Source organism: Anguilla rostrata, chromosome 5 (assembly GCF_018555375.3).
Source record: "Anguilla rostrata isolate EN2019 chromosome 5, ASM1855537v3, whole genome shotgun sequence".
NCBI classification, from domain to species: Eukaryota; Metazoa; Chordata; class Actinopteri; order Anguilliformes; family Anguillidae; genus Anguilla; species Anguilla rostrata.
The window spans coordinates 16,969,688-16,989,530 of record NC_057937.1 but is presented as its reverse complement, the minus strand read 5'-3'; the positions used below and the strand labels follow the sequence as shown (position 1 = coordinate 16,989,530).

Sequence of the window (19,843 nt, the reverse complement as noted above, 5' to 3'; positions counted from 1 at the left end):
TTCAAAGGTGAAAAGTTTACAGAATTTTTGGTAGAGGTAGTGCGCAGAGTGCAGCAAGTACAGTATTGTATGAGGAGATGCTGCCACAGGTATGGCACATTAAGCATAGTTAGATCCCACGATCAAACATATACACACACAAGCACACACACACACACACACACACACATACGTACACAAGCACACACATACACACACAAGCACACACACACACACACACACATACACAAGCACACACATACATACACAAGCACACACATACACACACATACACACACCACACACACACACACACACACAAGCACACACATACATACTCACATACGCACACATACAAGCACACAAGCACATGCATACACACAGACACACACACATCACACACACACACAAGCACACACATACATACACAGGCACACACATACACACACAAGCACACACACACACACACACACACAAGCACACACATACACACACATACACACACAAGCACACACACACACACAAGCACACACATACATACACAAGCACACACATACACACACAAGCACACACACACAGGCACACACACAAGTACACACACACAAAAGCACACACATACGTACACAAGCACACACATACACACACAAGCACACACACACACACACCCACACATACACAAGCACACACATACATACACAAGCACACACATACACACACATACACACACCACACACACACACAAGCACACACATACATACACAAGCACACACACACATACACACACATACACACACACACACACACACACACACACACACACACACAAACAGCCATGGTCCCTTTGCCATCCATTAACTTCTCAGCTTCCTGCCACTCTGAGAAATATGAATGGAGGGTGAACTGACCTGCTTTCCTTAAAAAAGTAATTAATTAGCCAGTAATCATTACAGAAATAAACCCATTAAAGTAGTAAAAAAGGGGGTAAAATGGGGCAGTCCTGTGTCATGCTGGCCGTTGCCATGGTGATAGTGACAGTGCAAATGTGTCCAGGAAGGTGTATGACCTTTCACCCATTATTTCCCTTTGCCCCCCCCCCACCCCACCCCACACTGGCCAGCCCTGTGATGAGCACACTTAAGGCAGGGTATAGCTGTGTGTGTGTGTGTGTGTGTGTGTGTGTTGGGGGGGATAGCTTGAAGAGCTTGGTTCATTGAAAACAATGCTTTATCACGGGCTGCGCTGGCAGCTAATGGACAGGCACACACACACACAGAGTACAGTACACACACCTTCTCTCTTTTCAGCCGTGGTGAGCGGGGCTGGCCCTGCAGCGGGGTCTCATTGTGCTGCGGCTGTGCACCGTGATTCAGCTCTTTGTTTTTGTAGCACGGGGGTGTCTTTGTGCCGCCCCTGCATTGTGCCCCCTCCATTATCGGGCGGGGGGGGGGGCTTTTGTTGGGGGCGGGCGTGTGGCGGGGAGGCAGCGGGCCTCTTTGTGCTGACGCTGGGCCGCGGGGGGAAACGGAGGGGGACTGATATGGCCGGAGGACCGGGCCAGAGCGCCAGTCAGTCAGCAGAGGAACGGCCGCGCGACAGCGCGCCATGGAATAGGACCGCCCGCCCGCCCGCCGCCGCACGCAACACACACGCTCCCCGCCGCCGCTCGCACCCCAGAACGCCCCCGTCGCCACCGCCATGCAGGAGTCCCCCGGATCGCTCGGCATGGACGGAGGCTACGCCAGCAACGTCCCGGCCTTCCTCACCAAACTCTGGACGCTGGTGGAGGACCCCGACACCAATCACCTCATCTGTTGGAGCACAGTGAGTGTCGGCCGGGCCCTGCCCTGGGCCCCTGGGCCTGGCACTGGCTCAGCTTGTTTTGCTTGGATTTCCCCTGGTTCCTCTCCCGCCCGATGGACACTGTGACCGTTTCGCCGCATATTTTTCCAAAGCTTGTTTTCATTTAATCACCTATTGTCTTTTTTCAAAGTTTGTTTTACAGAATTTCAAGTGTTTCGTCGCAAAAATGGGCAAATAAATTTACAAATTTGCCCCAGCAAGGAAGCAATATAGATAATGTTTTATATATTAATGTATTTTTAAATATTTAGTGAGGGTATAATGATGTAAGACAGTTTGGGTCAAACCTGGGTATGCACAGGGAAAGGAAAAGTAAAATGCTTTTCAATACACACAAACCAAGCATCTCATAATACAGGTTTAGCACATTATACACAGAAGGTGAAGAGGCACTGAGGCTAAGGGGACAATAGAGCCAAGGCCGAGGGCCGCGTGGTCGTTATTATATGCAGAGGGCATTGAGAAGCGTGACCTTTACTGGAAATAAAAAAGGAGGAGAGCATACTGAGCGAGTGGCAGCAGTTCTGAATTTGAGCACAATGTTCACCACGGGAAACGCGCTCCTGGTGAGGATGCGTCTCCCCGTGGAGATAGGGGGGAAAGGACCATGAGAATGCCTCACTACAGGGCAGGCTCGTTCCTCTAGGCCAAACCGCTCTCGCCGTGGCACCGGGACCAAGCGTTTTGACAAACGATAATGATGATGCAATTCAATAATCGTACTACAGTGTTTTCGTATCTAATGGTAACCTTAAGTATTAGATATTTTTATTTATTTAAAAACTGTTGTCATTGCCAAGAATCCAGAGAGCTATATTTATTATTATTATTATTATTATTATTATTATTATGTAGCGTTGGAACTCGCAAAAAAACTAACAAAGGGTTTGAAGTACACTGATTGAATAAAAACATTCCCTGTAGTGGGACTGCCAGCAAGTAAAGAAGGGCCATAATGGTTTTTAAAATGGTTTTCCTAAGGATGTTTATTGCTATGTTACATCCGATTGCTGCTACAGTGCATCAGGTGGCTATTGTTACAGGCTATTGCTATTGTTTATCAGGTTTATCCTTGTTTTTATGAGGTTGTTCTTGTTATGGATTTTCTGATGGTTGCTGTCATGGTCATCATACACGTATCATTATGATTTATCAGGTGACCACATTATGGCTTTTCAGATCTCCATCCTTGTGGTTTATTGCATTTTTACTGTTTCAATTTATCAGATACATTTTGCCACAGTGGATCATATGGTTATCCTGTTTTATGGTTTGTCAAATGGTTATTGCTACAGTTGATAGTTATCGCCGTAGTTCTTGGTGCGACTGGGCCGTTCAGGCTCTCTGCAGTTGCCCTCCTTGACAGAGCACATGAGTTTTCCTAATGAAGTGAAGGTCAGGACTTGTAAGCGCCGAATACTGTCATTATTACTTAAGTTTCATCATGGCAGAATGCCGAACAGTTCCGTCTCATCACGCGGATGTGCTGACAGCTCGATTGGTGCTGACCAGGGCGTTCTTTGAGAGAGCAGACCTCCGTTTGACAAGACCAACATAAACAAAATGTATATTAGCTAACACCTGTGAACAAATTTGCCTGTTTTTTGGTTTCACACAAATATGAACTAATTCTGGCCAACAGTCTGAAAGGTTAGAGTGCAGCAAAAAAAGAAAAATGGCTGCCAAAGGGACAGGTCCCATAAGAACAAGTAAGAACAAGTAAGCCAACAATTGTTCTGGTTGTTATAGTCCATTTGAATAATTGTCATATTAATCCCTAACTTCTAAAACTTCTCAAAACCATAATGTGCATTGCAAATATATTTCCTTCTCATTGTGGCACACATTATCAACTAAACTGCGTGCATGCAACCTCGGTCTGAAGGACCATAACATGCATGGAACAGGATGTAGCTGAGCTCCACTGTCAAGGAGGGAAAATACAGAATCAGTGCAACATTGATGATTACTTCTGTGGGCAGCAAGAGCTTAATTTAATCAACAATTTAAATATCATAATAATAATAATAATAATAATAATAACCCAAAATATGATGATGATGATGATGATGATTATTATTATTATTATTTTATTATTATCAGTAGTAGCACATGTAGCATTATCACAATCATAATAATGCCAATTGTACAATTTATGTTTCTAAATATTTAGCAATTAACTCTACGAACAGTGTCATCTACATTTAAAACACCATCCACAATTACATTGTTGATCATTTTAGCAGGTCTCTACATTATTAGAGACATTGTCATGATTTTATTTTAGATTTTAATATTTGCAAAAAAATATTTACATTCAGTGAAAGGTTATAAGCATATTGGCCAAGACTAAACCATTTAACTGACATACCAAGTCAACTGCTCATTTTCATGGAACGCTATGATCTGATTTTGTCAACCCGAAACGAAGCTTATTTACAGAGACAGCTTCGCAGTACTGCTTCTGACTGGTTAATAACCTCATGTTATTAAGCATCCCTCAGGGGGGTGTTTAATAACAATGTTGTCTCTGGGAAGCTGCTTTAATTGCCATATGAATCTATAATTACCTACACCAATAAATAGTGCTAAATCAGCCAACACAGATAAATAGTGGTACATCTGTCTTAAGTGCAAGACTGAATGAGATTGCAAATGCTGAACGCTACAGTATTTTCAAAACAAAAATCAGTAATAATCAGAAAGGTTTATTGTAGTGATAATATGAATCAATCTTGCTATCACTGAGAATATGTATGATTATTAGATTAAATGTCTAAAAAAAGTCATGATGTTGTCACATCAGCAATTAAAATCCAATGTTGGTAACAAAGATGAGAAAAGAAAGACTTGTTTTTCCAAACACTCGAACACTTTTGCTTTAAGCAGCAAGGATAGTGGGGAGAGTGAAGAAGGGGGGGGGGGAGGGGGGTTCTTTGTTAACCAAGCTTTTGGGCCATAGAAAAGGTTTTCTCTTTCTCTTTCACTCTCTTTTCTCTTTTCACAATTTAAATGCTGGAGAAGGTTCCAACACCTGAAACATAACAGTACAGATGTGCTCTCTGCTCATTGTTTAGCCAGCAGCAGCCAACTTAATCTCGGACAAATCACACATCGTGTGAAATTCCACTTCACATATCTGCTCAAGGCACCAAGAGCTGTTTCCTGCAGCAGCTGTGTTCGAAACACCCAATTAAACAGTACCCCTGGGGTTTGTTTGGAAAAACAATACTCATTTTCACAGAAAATGTCATTTGAATTACAAGTATAATTGATATACTATCATAATTGAGATTTTCAGGTAAATTGGCTATTTTAATTCATACAACAGGTCACAAGTCCTCTAAAGGGAAATTAAAATGAGCCTGGCCACATATTTCAGTGCTCCACACACTTCCTCCGTATGCCTCTGCCAGTGGGGGAGTTCTTATCGGTTTCCTGCTGTCTGGTTTCCCAGCCTGGCACCAGCTTCCATGTGTTTGACCAGGGCAGATTTGCCAAGGAGGTCTTGCCTAAATACTTCAAACACAACAACATGGCCAGCTTTGTACGCCAACTTAACATGTGTGAGTATCATCTCTCAGCAATATATTATGTGTGAGTAACACTACTAAGCACTTTAAATGCGTGAGTAACACTACTAAGCATATATGTGTGAATATCCCTGCTAGGTATATAATGTGTGAATACTACTGCTTAGTATTTAATATATGTGAGTAGCACTTGTATTCTGTATTTAATGTGTGTGCCTACTGCTCAGCATTACATATGTGTGAATACCACTACTCAGTATCAAATGAGAACACGGAAAAAGATGAGAAGGATTTGTTCCTGTACCTGCATGTGTGTTAGTGAATTCATGCTGTTTGTTCATGTTTGTCAACTTGTATGAATTTGTGTGTGTGTGTGTGTGTTTGCCCGTGTGTGTGCGCGTGCGTGTGCGTGCGTAGCCACCACGGTCCTGTAGTGCTAGACTTACCCAGCTCAAACTTGTGTTGTCAGATGGATTCAGGAAGGTGGTGAACATTGAGCAGAGTGGACTGGTGAAGCCAGAGAGGGATGACACAGAATTCCAGCACCTCTACTTCCTGCAGGGCCACGAGCACCTCCTGGAGCACATCAAGAGGAAGGTGAGCTAATCACCCCTACACATACACACACACACACATGCACACATACACATACACACACATTCACACAAAATACACACAATACATACACACACACACACACATACACACATACACACACACACACATGCACACAAAATACACACAATACATACACACACACACACGCATACACACATACACACACGCACACAAAATACACACAATACATACACACACACACACACACATACACACATACACACACGCACACAAAATACACACAATACATACACGCACACACAAACACCACACACACACGCACACACACACACATACACACACATACACACACACACAACACACAAACATACACACACACACATACACAAATACACACACACACACACAACACACATACACACACAAACACACAACATCACACACAACACACACACACACACACACACACACACACACACACACACACACACACACAAACACCACAAACACACACACAGACACACACACACATATATGCTTCCAGATATGTACACACTATAATGTGAAGCTGAAGACACCTCTTCCCTGTGTGTGTGTGTGTGTGTGTGCACTGCTCCAGGTTTCCATTGTGAAGAGTGAGGAGACTAAGGTCCGGCAGGAGGACCTGAGCAAACTGCTCTATGAGGTTCAGGTGCTGCGTAGCCAACAGGAGAACATGGAGTGCCAGATACAAGACATGAAACAGTGAGTGTGTGCAACTACGCAGATGTATGTGTGTGTGTATGTGTGTGTGTGCACCTGCACTCTGTAAAGAGCTGCACAGACGGCGTGAAGCTGCACTTGCTCACACCTTCAATATTCCAACACATGTGTCTTCTTACAGAAGAATAGGTGAACTGATTCAGTTATAAATGGCAATAGCCGTGCTAATAATGACAATATCAGCCCCTGTGACTCAGCAGGCCACAGTTCTTTGTTCGGACACTTTTGTGCTGTGATACCTGTGCCATGTTCTGTCTGCATGGCCCATTGTCTCCGATTGGTTATCGGGACAATGGGGTACTCACCTGATGTGGTGGCCTGTAATAGGGTCAGTTGTACAGGAAGAGCAGGTGCATTAATCATGTGACACCATTGTTCTGGAATCAGTTACTAGTCATACAGATTAGTTCACTTCCCAGGGGTGACCTGGAAAAGAGTCAGCCAGGGATTAGAATTCTCAAATTAGAATCCTCAGTTAAGAACTGGTTGGAACCCCAAGTCATAAATGCAAGGAGAAAACTCTATAATCTAGAACCTCAAAGGAATAAATGGTTAAAATTGTGGATCAGTAGTTAGAACTAAATGTGAGAAAATTATGGAATCTTGAAGGAAATTAAACAGAAAGCAGAAGATATGAGACAATTGATTACACAACGTAAAACTATACGGAGATAGACAAAGGGTGATGGATAAAATTGAGAATATACTGAGTTTGCTGATTTGTATTTAATGCCATTCATACTTTAAGTACAGTCAATGTGGCTCCCTATGTATGAAGTGAATTACCATTTTAGTCAGCCATCTTGTTAGCCAGTGTAGAGGCCTATGGTAGGTACAACTCAATTAGCTATAAGCACCACAGATATTCAGTTTTTTAATTGAATTACATCTAATTAGAATTGTACTGGTAGTACTGTTAGGGATAATTTGCTAATGTGAACAGGGCAGATTTACTCCCCTGAATAAAATTGCTTTGAAATCTGCACTGAACTGCCGCTGTAAATGAACTGCTAATGCCATCTGAACTTACATTACCGGCACAGATTTATTCTTTAACAAGTTTTTGGCTAGCAACCCACTGGGGGTCAGGAGGTTTGTGAAACACTTCCTGGAAGAGAACATTAGGCTTTTAGCAACTTCAACGTGAAGTATTTTTCTTCCTTGTACTGGAAAAAAATTGTTTTTCATTGAAAAAGAACATAGTGCAGTTAACAAAAGGGTTGCTTAAACTGGCCCAATTCCAGGCTACTGGGAAATACAAAGACTTTCCACCTGACAAGATTCCTGTTGGATGGGAAATGGGTGTGTCAGCAGAATCTGTATTTTCCCACCCTCCCCTCTCTGACCAAGCACAATCTCTCTCTCTCTCTCTCTCTGTCTCTCTCTCTCAATTAAATTTTTTTTTCAATTTCAAGGTGTTTTATTGGCATGCACTGTCACACACACACACACACATAAAACCCACATAGCACAAAATTGAGAAAGAACGAGAAATCGCAGTCAATCTTGAATACAGCAACAACAACAATCCTTGCGTCGCTGTTAGCTAAACTGCACTGCTGTTTGTAATGCCTGTCCTGCCTCTCTCTCTCCTGTCCTGCTGCAGTCAGAATGGGGTCCTCTGGAGGGAAGTTGTGTCTCTCAGACAGAACCACACGCAGCAGCAGAAAGTCATGAACAAGGTGAGAGGTGCCAAATCCTGCCCTGCCCCATCAATGAACTCAGGTCCCTTACTGTCCCATTGGGACATTCTTTTTCTCACACGCAGCCACTTTATGCTCTCGCATTTGAAAGATTTGTGTCTTCAAATGAACACACAGTCAATCAATCAATCAATCTTTATTTTTCTATAGTGCGGTTTACAAACAGGTTGTTACAGAAAAAAAAACCTAATTAAGCCAATTTGGGTAAACGGGAAAATTATTCACTGACCCCTTGATAGGTGATCATGCTAAGCTCCCGGAAAACGGTGGGATACTGGGGAAAAAAAGCTAGTAATGAAGGCTACGAGTAGGCGACCTATTCAAGTAGAGTTTTCGGAATCCACCGGTAGGTGGGCAGAAGCCTTTGTACTCAGGCAGGGCACTGACATTCTGTAAGGCGAAGGACCTGTTCAGTTACACCACTCATCCTGTTTCAAGGCATCGTGGGAAAAAACTGAATTATTAAACCGATTATTAAACAAACTGAATTATTTAAACAGTTTCTCATCCACGGAACCTATTACATTTAATGTAATATAATTCATACATGAACAGGAATTCACAGAAAGGTTTAAAAATATTAATAAAGTATTAATAAAGACGGCGTACTAATGATATACTCTCTCTGTCTTTACATATGTATAACACACATACACACACACACACACATAAACACACACAAGTTAATTTGTTGAAAAGTTGTTACCAATTGGCAGTGCTATACACCGAACAACCTCCACAAAATTAAATTAAATGTGCTAAATAGCGTATGGCTTCTATTATATCTTTATGAGGTTTGCCAATTATTTCACGGTCTATGGAAGAAAACAGCAAAATGAATTATCCGGCACTTGCTGTTATGTGTTCCTTTCTGAACAGCCACTTGAAAACTGAAAATTTAATTTTCTCTGGATAACAGTCTGGTCCAGTAGTCACTTTAGTCAGACTTCTTTTGTGGAAAATCAGGGAAATTTCTAATATTTCCACGATAATAAATAAACGTGCCACATAAATGTTTCAAATCACAGCTAACAACATCTGTTTAACAAAGTGGAAATGTCAATCAATCTCAGGGCTAATTTTGAGGTGCTGGTGGAGTGGGCTTTCACTAAGGGCCTTGGGGTGCAACCAGTCTTGGGGGTGGGAAAAAAAATCAGTGAACTGATAGCATGTATATGGATGTGTATAGGCCAGGCCTGCCCAATCCTGTTCCTGGAGATCTAGTGCCCTGTGGGTTTTCACTCCAACCCTAACAAAACAATCCTCATTCAACAGCTGGAGATCTCTTTACGCTGCTAATTAATAGGATCAGATGTGCTAAATTAAGGTTGCAGTAAAAACCTAGAGGACGGTAGATCTCCAGGAACAGGACTGGGCAGCCCTGGTATTGGCAGTCAGCCAAAATGGGGGGATTTGAGAGGGTTTTATTCTTTGAGCTGTGTATTTTATCTTGCCATTTTATGATCTGTGTATCCACCTCTGCAATTTCTGTGTCTATCAGACATCATGCTTACTTGCTGAGTCATCTTGTGGGTGTGTGTCTGAGTGTGAAAATTATGTTCTGTCTGTGAGCAGATACCACATAATTGGTTAGTAGTGCGTGTGTTTATGTATCTGTTAGATGCCAAATCACATAGTTTGCTTGCTGACTCATTGTGAGTGTGTGTGTGTGTGTGTGTGTGTGTGTGTGTCTATTGCTGTACTAGCTCTGACTCCTCATTTTTGTTTACAGCTGATTCAGTTTCTGTTCAGCCAGATTCAATCAAACTCACCCAGTACTGTGGGAATGAAGCGGAAACTGTGAGTGCCCTGCCTTTCTCTCTGTCACCCACACACACACACACACACACTCACACACACACACACACACACACACAATCACATGCTCACCAAAAATAACATGTACGCACACTCAATTTGGCAAACTTGCAAACCGTTTCTGTCACTATTCATATACACACGCATGCACGCTCGCGCGCACACACACACACACACGCACGCACACTGCCTGATGAAAGACCAGCTCAGCTGGATATAGTCAGCTGATGTGGCGCACAGAGACCTTCCAGGATGAATGGGCCAAAATGCTTAGTCAGACCTGATGACTGTTTGCCCCCCCACCCCCTGCCCCCAACCCGCTGAACCTGATGTACAGAGCATTCTATAGAGAACTGCCCTGTCAGCTCAGGCACCATTTTTAAGTGTCCCCATAGCGCAGTACTGCAACAAGCCCCCTAAGCCAGCAAGACAGGACTCAGTCTTTGGTCCCAATGTCAGGGAGCTGAGCTGTGTCCATCTTCACTGCATGTACTACTCCTATAGGGTATGTGATATGTGACTACCTCCAACAGGAGTAAAATAACTCCATTAAGAGCCTCAGACAAGGGCCCCAGTACTCACACTGGCAACACAAATACACTACATGCGCACACACAATGATGTGCAAAGACATGCACAGACACGCAGACACACTCACACAGATGCAAGCGCACGCACACACAAACACACACACACACACACACACACACACACACACACACACACGTATACAGTGCAATTAGAAGCCCTCACAATGGAGACGCTGAGTTATTTATTTTACATTACATTACAATAAATTAGCAGACACTCTTATCCAGAGCCCAGTTCCCTGACCATTATACTACACTGACGCCCTGTATTACACCCGAACCAGCACGAGTCACAAGTGGCTGAGAACAACAGATTCTGTTTGTGGGGACTGAGTGTGAGATATTAGAGACAATGCAATCCTGCTTAAGACAGCACTTTGTGTTCACTACAGGTATTTCAAAAATATGTTTATTTAATAAAAATATAAAAGCATTGATTTGCCCACTGAATAAAGCATTCGAGTTCTTCAAGCATTCCCTTGGCAATCCACCAGGGGGAGACACATAGGTTTGAGTTTGACACATTCTGCAAAAAAAAAGACTCAGTGTGGCACACAGGTATTAAAACCATCTATTTCCTACTGAAGTTTAGCTTCAGACCTCCTGAATAGATTGAATCAAAAAACTGGGACCAATCTGTAAAACAGAAATTTATCCCCTGAATTTATCCTTGTGTGCAATCATCTTTTCTCCCCTTTCTCCCTTTCTGATCGATTACAGTTATGTGTGGAGAATGCCATTTAATTATTGTTGCCACGGTGAAGTGCCTGGGTCATGACTAATGTGCCTCATCACACCCCCCCCCCCCCACCCCCACAGACCCCTCATGGTGGACGACGGCTCCACCACTCCACCGGCCTCCAAATTCAGCCACAACCTTCCCATGGACCCCCTGCACGAGCCCTACTATATCCAGTCGGTAAGTTTCTCCTGCACCAGTGCTCCTCTATATCTATGATACTCAATGCCTTGGCACCTATCACTTCTGTGAGCAATATATAATTTTGCATTTAGAGATGCAATATGTGTATATTCTTGATGAATCATTTGTCTGCACTGTTTTGATAATATTTCCAGAATTGACATATTTAAAATATGGACATGTAGCAGAACATATGTTTAACATGTATCATTGGTCTAGTCATAATGTGAATATAACTTTTGAGCCCAAGTATATTGGCATAAAGTAAAAATGTATTTGAAATGCCTCCACATGTTTAAATGCACTATTCAAGATATAATAGTATAATTTCACAATATTCTCAATGTAATCCACAGTCTGTCTTAGACTTAATTTGATAATTATTACACTACCTACCCCAGTATCCATATTACACAGCCCACTGCCTGTGATACCCCTCATAACCCACACTGATAGTTGAATTACACTGCACGTGCCCTCTATATCCCCCTAATCTATCTATAATCACCAACACAATGTATAAGCGTGGATGTTATATTTTTCGAGTCAGCCCCGTGACAAAATCATCATGCCCCCATTACCAGCAGGGAAATGGGCATACTTTACATTGCATTACAGTTATTTAGCAGACGCACTTATCCAGAACGACTTATACAACAACATCTTACATAGCACTTACATTGCATCCATTATACAACAGGATATATACTAGAGCAATGCAGGTTAAGTACCTTGCTCAAGGGTACAACAGCAGTGTCTTACCTGGGAATCGAACCTGTGACCTTTAGGTTAATACAAATTAGATAGATGACTAAATTAAATCCCACTCATTGCTGAGGCAGGAGCACATTTAAGAGCTGAAAACGGGTGCTTGTGAATATTCATCAGTGGTGAAACAGGTACTCGGTCAGTTCTAATTCTTACACCTGTTGAATTGGGCAGGATGAATGTATGGTCCAGGCCTGCCTGCTTGCGGTTCTTCATAGAGAGTGGCATTGTTCTTTGGCCTACAGTGGGCCTGAAGACACGCAAAGTATAGTTTCATTGTCTCACGCTCACAATGTCTCACCTTCTCTTTCTCTCTATATCTCATGAGTTTTAATTTTGTGTGTATTTTCTTTTCCTCTTGAGTGAAAATATGGAAATCATGATGGTTTTTGTTTGGTGTTTTTATAAAGGTCATCAAAGGTCTTTTCCCCCCCTCTGTCTCTCTCTCTCTTTTCTCTCTTTAGCCGTCCACAGATACTGCCTCCTGCTCCAATAGCAATGCACTAACTGGAGGACCAATCATATCGGATGTTACTGAAATGTCACAGCCTTCCTTGGGTATGCCCGTGCAGACGGAGGAGCCGAGGTAAACAAAAGGATGATCACAGTGCAAATTACTGCACTGACACAACAAAGACCATGATGCAACTGTATTGATGTAGTCCGCACATCAATACAGTGACTGTGTGGTATAACACAGTTATACCACACAGTCACACCCAGAATTTTGTCACCGTTGACTAGATATGGATGTTTAAACTAGAAACGGCCAAAGGTGCTGTCAGTCACTGAAAACATTGTGCTCTGTCCAGAAAATTATGAGGATTGGTTGGTTCAAACAATTGGTTCAAATCAGCGTGTAACTGATAGCTCATGGCACCTTTGCCCATTTTTGGTTTCATCTCATTCTCCAGTCACTATTTAAAGCACTCTTGGCCATCGATCTCCATTCCTGGTCCTGGAGAGCCACAGGGTCGGCTGGTTTCTGTTTTTGTTTTTGCCTTAATATCAGCAACCAATTCAGACCCGAGAAACCAGGCGAGGTGACTTAACTGTGTAATCAGCTGTTTACTTGATCAATTAAGTGCCGAGTAACAATGAAAACCAGTAGACCCTCTGGTTCTCCAGGACCGGGAATGGAGATCAGTTGTCTGCCCAGCATTCCTGCTATTTCTTGCTCCAGTTAGCTTCTTTTAAACAGACGCTGCATTCACACAGTAACTTTTAGTTCCAGTTTTTCAAGATTTTGTAGTGAATCTGCAGTGCAAACTCTCCAATCAGTGGCCACTTGGTGTGTAAATGAACCAATTGGAGCACTGCAGGCATGTGAAGGCTGGTATGAGCAGGCTCCGGGAGTCTAAATGGACCAATCAGAGCTCTGCAGCCATTGTCTCTGCCCCAGAGAGAAGTGCCTGATGCTGATTAAGGAGGAGCCGGTAAGCCCAGGAGTCCGGGGCAGGGGGGAGAGTGTCCCCATGGGCTCCTGCGAGGTGTGTGCTGAACCCCCCATACTGCCTGTCGCCATGGTGCAGTCCGTCCTGGAGGGCCGGGGCTCTGGAGGGGGGGACAGAAGGGGCAAGAGACCCACGCTGGAGAGGTGAGCGTGTGCTCACAAGCGTGCATGTGTGTATGTGTGTGCGTACAAGTACACATATGTACACAAGTACACAAGTACACATACACAAGTACGTATATGCATACACATATACACACGCAAACACAAATACACACACCTGTACCTGTGCACACACTCACACAGAAACACTCACTCTCACATGCACACAAACACATGCGTGCATGTATACACACACACACACCTGCACATGTATATATATGGGCACACACACACTCACTTACAGGCAAGCACATACAAACACACTCATAAATCATACATAATGAAGCAGGATACATATTGGACACAAATAGCAGCAGCCATAATTCTACAGTTACCTGATTACTTATAGCTATTCATAGACCATTTCAATTGATTGAACCCCAATAAAAACACTACATGCTCTGTTAGTATGGATCTTTCCCTCTCAGAAGGGAGTAATCCATACAATTACCCAATGGTCAAATTGATTTGAATTGATCCGATTTAAATGGGATTTAAAATAATAAATTATGAAAATGCATGCGAGCAGAGAGATTGATTATTGGCTCACTGCCTTAATGGTCACCTAGTGAATGCAGGCTAATTGGCTTGTCAGGCTGCGAACCACAGACAGGAGGGCAGGCGGGCTTAGCGCAATAGATCTGCACCGTCTGCCGCGTGGCCACCTGACCTATCAGCACCTCTCTGGACAGAAAACAGAAAGCTCTTAAGTGTGTATAAGGATGTGCATCGATATGGATCAATCACCCTTTTCAAGGCAGACACAGTTATTTAGTGATTCCCGCTGGTTTTTGTTCATGTGTCAAAATGCAGATATGGGGAACGTCAGTGGTAGTGTGTCCAAATACACAGCAGCCCCCCCCTCCCCCACACACACACACACAATGGGATCATATGCAAAGAGCATTCAGTTCAACAGAAAACCTGTGTCAGGACACAAATGTGAGGAGTGAGAGATGAGGGCACACTGAGAGTATTGCATAAAGTGTGTATTTTTAATGGCAAGCTTTCAATGCTAAAAAGAGGTTGCAGAAAATATGAAATAAAAATTAAATGAAAAGTAAAACTCATATAAAAGTCTTAAATAATGGATTTAAAAGAGATTTAAAACTTGAGTCTTTATGAAGACCCTGTGCTGTTCCAGGCCAGAGGCTTCTGACAGTGTGGAGAATGTGGACATGAGCCTGGAGGACCTGCAGCTGCTCCTGAGGAACCACCAGCAGGGCATGGAGCCCACCGCAAGCATGGACGTGAGTGCAGCCACAGATCCTACAAACCGACCAGATGGGCTGATACTGCACTCCTCTCTAAGTCCATTATCGTTTCCAGTGCTATATTACAGGGCAGAACATCCATTACCACAGTGACATACTTGGTCATGCCCCTTCATGAATATTCATAAGAAGTGTCATATTGGAACATTTCAGGTCCAATGGGAGGGAATGCCGAGCTGAATATCTAGTGTGTCTATGACATCTGTGCTGTGACCTGTCTTTACCCAGTACAGCAGCACAATGGCTCCCAAGCCACTGTACTGCTGTGGAGGCCAGCCACCTTCTCAGCGCCAGTTCAAACCACACATCTCCTTCTTTTCTTCTAAAACCACCTCTTTGCCTGACTTTGCCTCTTTGTTCCAGTGGAATATTCTTCTAAAGGTTCTCTACTGTGTGATTCTTCCTCTGGGTTCCCCAGATGAAAGACCAAAGTTATTTGTCTCGATGAGACTAAAGGGATAATGAACTCTCCTGTTCTCCACAGCCCTTCAACCCCAACCTGCCACTGAGTGAGTGGAACTTCTCAGACATGGAGGCCAACCTGAAATCGGTGAGTGGCCCGATGCAGGTGTTGGTGCCGCAGGTCAGCAGACTTTGGCAAGGGCCAGATATGGATAGGCTGTGGCCGGAGGAAAAGAGATGGAAAAAGTAACATGTTCCTCTCAGTCCATCCTCTTAGTGAGACTGTCCTGGTTAAATAAAGGATACGTTTTTAAAAAATCAGTGACGCTACTTTTTCCCCCACAAAGTTCCAATAAATATTTTAGTGAGAGTGAAATACTGACTACAGCTACTTTCAGGCATGGTTTGTTGTAATCAAGATGGTCAGAGTTGGTTAGTAATGTTTAGAGTTGAGTCAGTGGTCCTCAGTAGCATTTAGAGTCAGTGAGCATTGGTCAGTGATGGTCAGTCTTGTGGTTAAGTCATGATCAGTCAGTGGTTAAGTCCCTTGTTCTTGGCATTCTGTAGTACATGTTTCAGAACCAGGATGCAGAGGTCTACGGTGGCACTGGGTGTGAGGAACAGTGAGGGACTGAAGGAACCATTGGAACAAACTTAATCTGCAGTGAGTCTAGGTACACATCATCACATACTCCAATTCCCGTGTATAATGTAAAGACTATTTGGAGATATCTGTTTGTGTATGTGTAATATATAAGCTATGTCATTGATGGAACACACTGTTCATGCTAATATTGCATTTGGCTGAGCAATCACACATTATTAACACCTTTATTAAGTCCAGATACATCAGATTTTTTACTGTGTGTAGGAGGAATTGGATGAGTTCAGCCATGTTACTTGATTTAGTGAAAATACTTTTAGAATCCCATGTGAATTATCAAACAAACATACAGGAGTATAGGTTTTTTTGTGCAGACTTCAATTGCAAACTTTTGTTCATTTTAAATAAAAAAATAGTAAACTGGTCTTTTCCTCTTTTGTAAGGACTGGGGGAAAAAAACACTGCAAGGCTCCTGCTGCAACCCTGGCTTTGTCGAGGATTGACTGGAAGCCCACGATCAAAGCTTCCTCCAATCAGAACCTCAGGTCCTGGAGTGTCTCCAAATCCAACTGGAAGGAATCATGTCACTCAAAGCCCTGTCGTTCCACCATTAATCGTGGCTATGTTGCTGTGATTGAAAGAAAAAAAAAATACATACACATTATTCTTTCAGATTTCCACTTCCTGGAAAATCACACATATTTTGGATGAAACCTCACTCGTTCTACCGCACACTGACTGAAATCCCCTCAGCACTACAGCATCAGGACGAAGCCGAAGCTGACCACACCTGTACCTGGGCGTCTGTGACTGCCGTATTCCAGTGGGCGGAGCCAATAAAGAACAATGTCTGATTGGGTGAGTTTCGCTCCCAATCACAATCACAGTTCAAGCTCAAGCCCAAGCAAAAAAAAGGGGATGTTACGAAGACACTGCAACGCCAGTGAGCCAAATACCAGTCCTTTCCGTGGAGGCCCAAATTTTGTATGCACTTTTTCTGTGAGACGGTCTGCAGGTGAACCTGGGAATTTTTGGTATTCCAGTTGTATTAAATTATATTTTCTTGCAAAAAAACCCCAAAAAATTATATTTGTATTCAAACATATTTATAAACATATGCGCACTATTAATCTCCTGTATGTTTTTAATGTGAGGTTTCACACTTAAAAGGTGAAGAAAAAAAACCCATATTTTGCTTTTTTGCACAATATTTTGTGTTAATATTTAACCTGAATAATATTTTTCATTCAGCACTCAGTACTTTCCCTGTGCGCTTGTAGAGGAACTTTGGCATTTTATACTTTTGGCTTAAGTGTCTCCAGTGATATGAAGCATTGCTGTAGAACTTGTGAATGAGGAATTGAAAGAAGAAAAGAATCCTTTTGGAACGCGTCCATCCATAAACAGTATGTGACTGAAAATCTCCTCCGAGGTGGCCTTTCTGTGACTTAAAGAATTTGTTTCTGTACTCAGTCCAACATGACTGAGGATGTGTCGTCGCTTTCTTCTGTGGCCAATAAAAGAGCTCCATGTTTTTTTATTATGAATATTCATGAGCCCAGCCAAAAAACAGATGGATTCATAATAACTAGCAGTTACAAAGCCTCCGTACACCTTGACAATGATTTGAATCAGAAGAGGTTACATCTCACTCCCAGTTAATATTCATGAGAATCTGCTGTACCGAAATAAAACAGGAATGTGAATTTCGGTTGGGGAGGGGAGGCGAGCGTATATTTTCCTCAGAAGGGTGAAGGGTTCGGCTCATGCCGGCGAGGGCTCAGCAGGGATCTCCGGGTGTTTTAGACAGCCTTTAAACCTTCGTTTCAATCCGCCCACAGCCGTCTGGCCCCTGAAGTGAAAAAGGCACCGTGGCACACTGTAGTTTTCTCTCAGAATACATTTGCATACTCCATCCATTGATCCCACAGGACATCCTACCTCCCCCCCCCACTTATAGCGAGAGCCACTGGGGGCCAAATTTTCCTATTATCTGATTGACACCCCCTCTCCCCCCCCCCCCCCCAAACTAAAAACACCATTTCCCACAGTTCCTCTCTCTGCCCAAACCCCCCCCCCCCCCACTTCAATTGTGTTACTAGAGATTTTTTTCCCTTCCAGAAGAGTTGTCAGGCCACACAGTAAGGGCAAAGAGGAAAACTACAAACATGGATACTAAAAATGGCAACCACATCAAGGACTTTGCAGCAAAGCACTCTCTCGTGCCTTCACATGACATGAATTATGACCATGCAGTAAAACAACAGCAGCTGTTTTTATACAGTGCTGTTTGCAGACATTGAAAACTAGACAAAGTGATTCATTCACAGAATCGCTATTATCAACATTATATTATCATCAATGTAATATAGCACATATACATGCTTTGGTGCAGAATCAAACGATGTTCCCGAAGCCATTTTGTGGTCGCTGTAGAGTCGTAGGACTTTGTATACTTGTAAATTGTGGTGAGGGGTGCGTTTTCACGTCATGACCACAAACGGGGCCGATGACGTCTGATCAGGGAGAAGGCTTGCAGGCATCAACAATGCAGACGCTTTCCCGTCTTGGCTGCAATACACTACCGGACTCTTCATTCATGTCTTCTTGAATCGAAGGAAACACGCAATACTGTGCAGTACAACGATTTGTGCGATTTCACGCGGATGCAATACCACAATGACCATTGGAATGTAAAGACACAGAAATGGACAGCCAGCACCATTGGATGTCATGATAGTCTTAAGCATAGGCAGGGAAAACAAAGATGGATGTGGCAAAAAAAAAAAAAAAAACTAAGAAAAAAAATATACATAAACACAAAATTGCACTAGGGATGTACATTTGCATTAGAATTAGCAGGCTTTATCACAATTTAGAATCCACAAGTTTTTGCTTTATATTATTCAAATGCAGGCATTTTGTTTTTATTTTTTACTGCTTTGAGATGAGAAAGTTCTTTATGGTTTAATGGGATTATAATTTTGGTTTAGCAGCTGTGTTCCTTTTCATGGGCCAATTTGCACTGGTAATAAATGAATGTATTGGGGTGGGGAGAAATCAAAGAAGCGAGCTTGTTATAGAGTTGCTGACTTCTGTGTACTGCATTCTTATTTTATGCTGAAACAACCGATCCTTCAAAGTGCTGTTACAATATCCATATACATCTGGCCGGTGTATGCAAGGGGTGGCTCTTTGTTTTGTTGCCAAGGGAGACCATTGTCTCTGGGTAGAACTCTGAGGTTGCTGACCAGTGGGCTCTGGGTCACTATGACAACGCTGCATTCTGCATGGACACCTGGACAATACAAATTGCCCTGGGTCCAGGGACTTGCATGTCATTGTATACCTTAAAAATTAATAAAAGCATAATGGGGGGGGAACCTCCATCAGATCGTGCTGCATCATGTTTTTTTTTTTTTGTTTTTGTGAGA

General features: G+C 42.9%; 1 protein-coding gene across 2 annotated transcripts; it reads left to right on the top strand.

Moving 5' to 3' along the window:
- The first annotated feature begins 1,486 nt into the window (after window positions 1-1,486).
- hsf4 (heat shock transcription factor 4) lies at window positions 1,487-19,807 on the top strand. Of its 2 annotated transcripts, none has more exons than XM_064335421.1 (13): window positions 1,487-1,800; window positions 5,297-5,405; window positions 5,842-5,969; window positions 6,571-6,695; window positions 8,320-8,395; window positions 10,149-10,216; window positions 11,644-11,743; window positions 12,979-13,100; window positions 13,917-14,111; window positions 15,274-15,379; window positions 15,888-15,953; window positions 16,373-16,469; window positions 16,853-19,807. In XM_064335421.1, exons 1-12 carry the CDS (start codon window positions 1,675-1,677, stop codon window positions 16,430-16,432), a joined length of 1,281 nt encoding a protein of 426 aa, XP_064191491.1. In that variant the 5' UTR covers window positions 1,487-1,674; the 3' UTR covers window positions 16,433-16,469; window positions 16,853-19,807. The 2 variants fall into 2 exon arrangements, with proteins under 2 accessions (XP_064191491.1, XP_064191490.1); XM_064335420.1 differs by having other exon boundaries at window positions 16,373-16,479.
- Window positions 19,808-19,843: the final 36 nt, after the last annotated feature.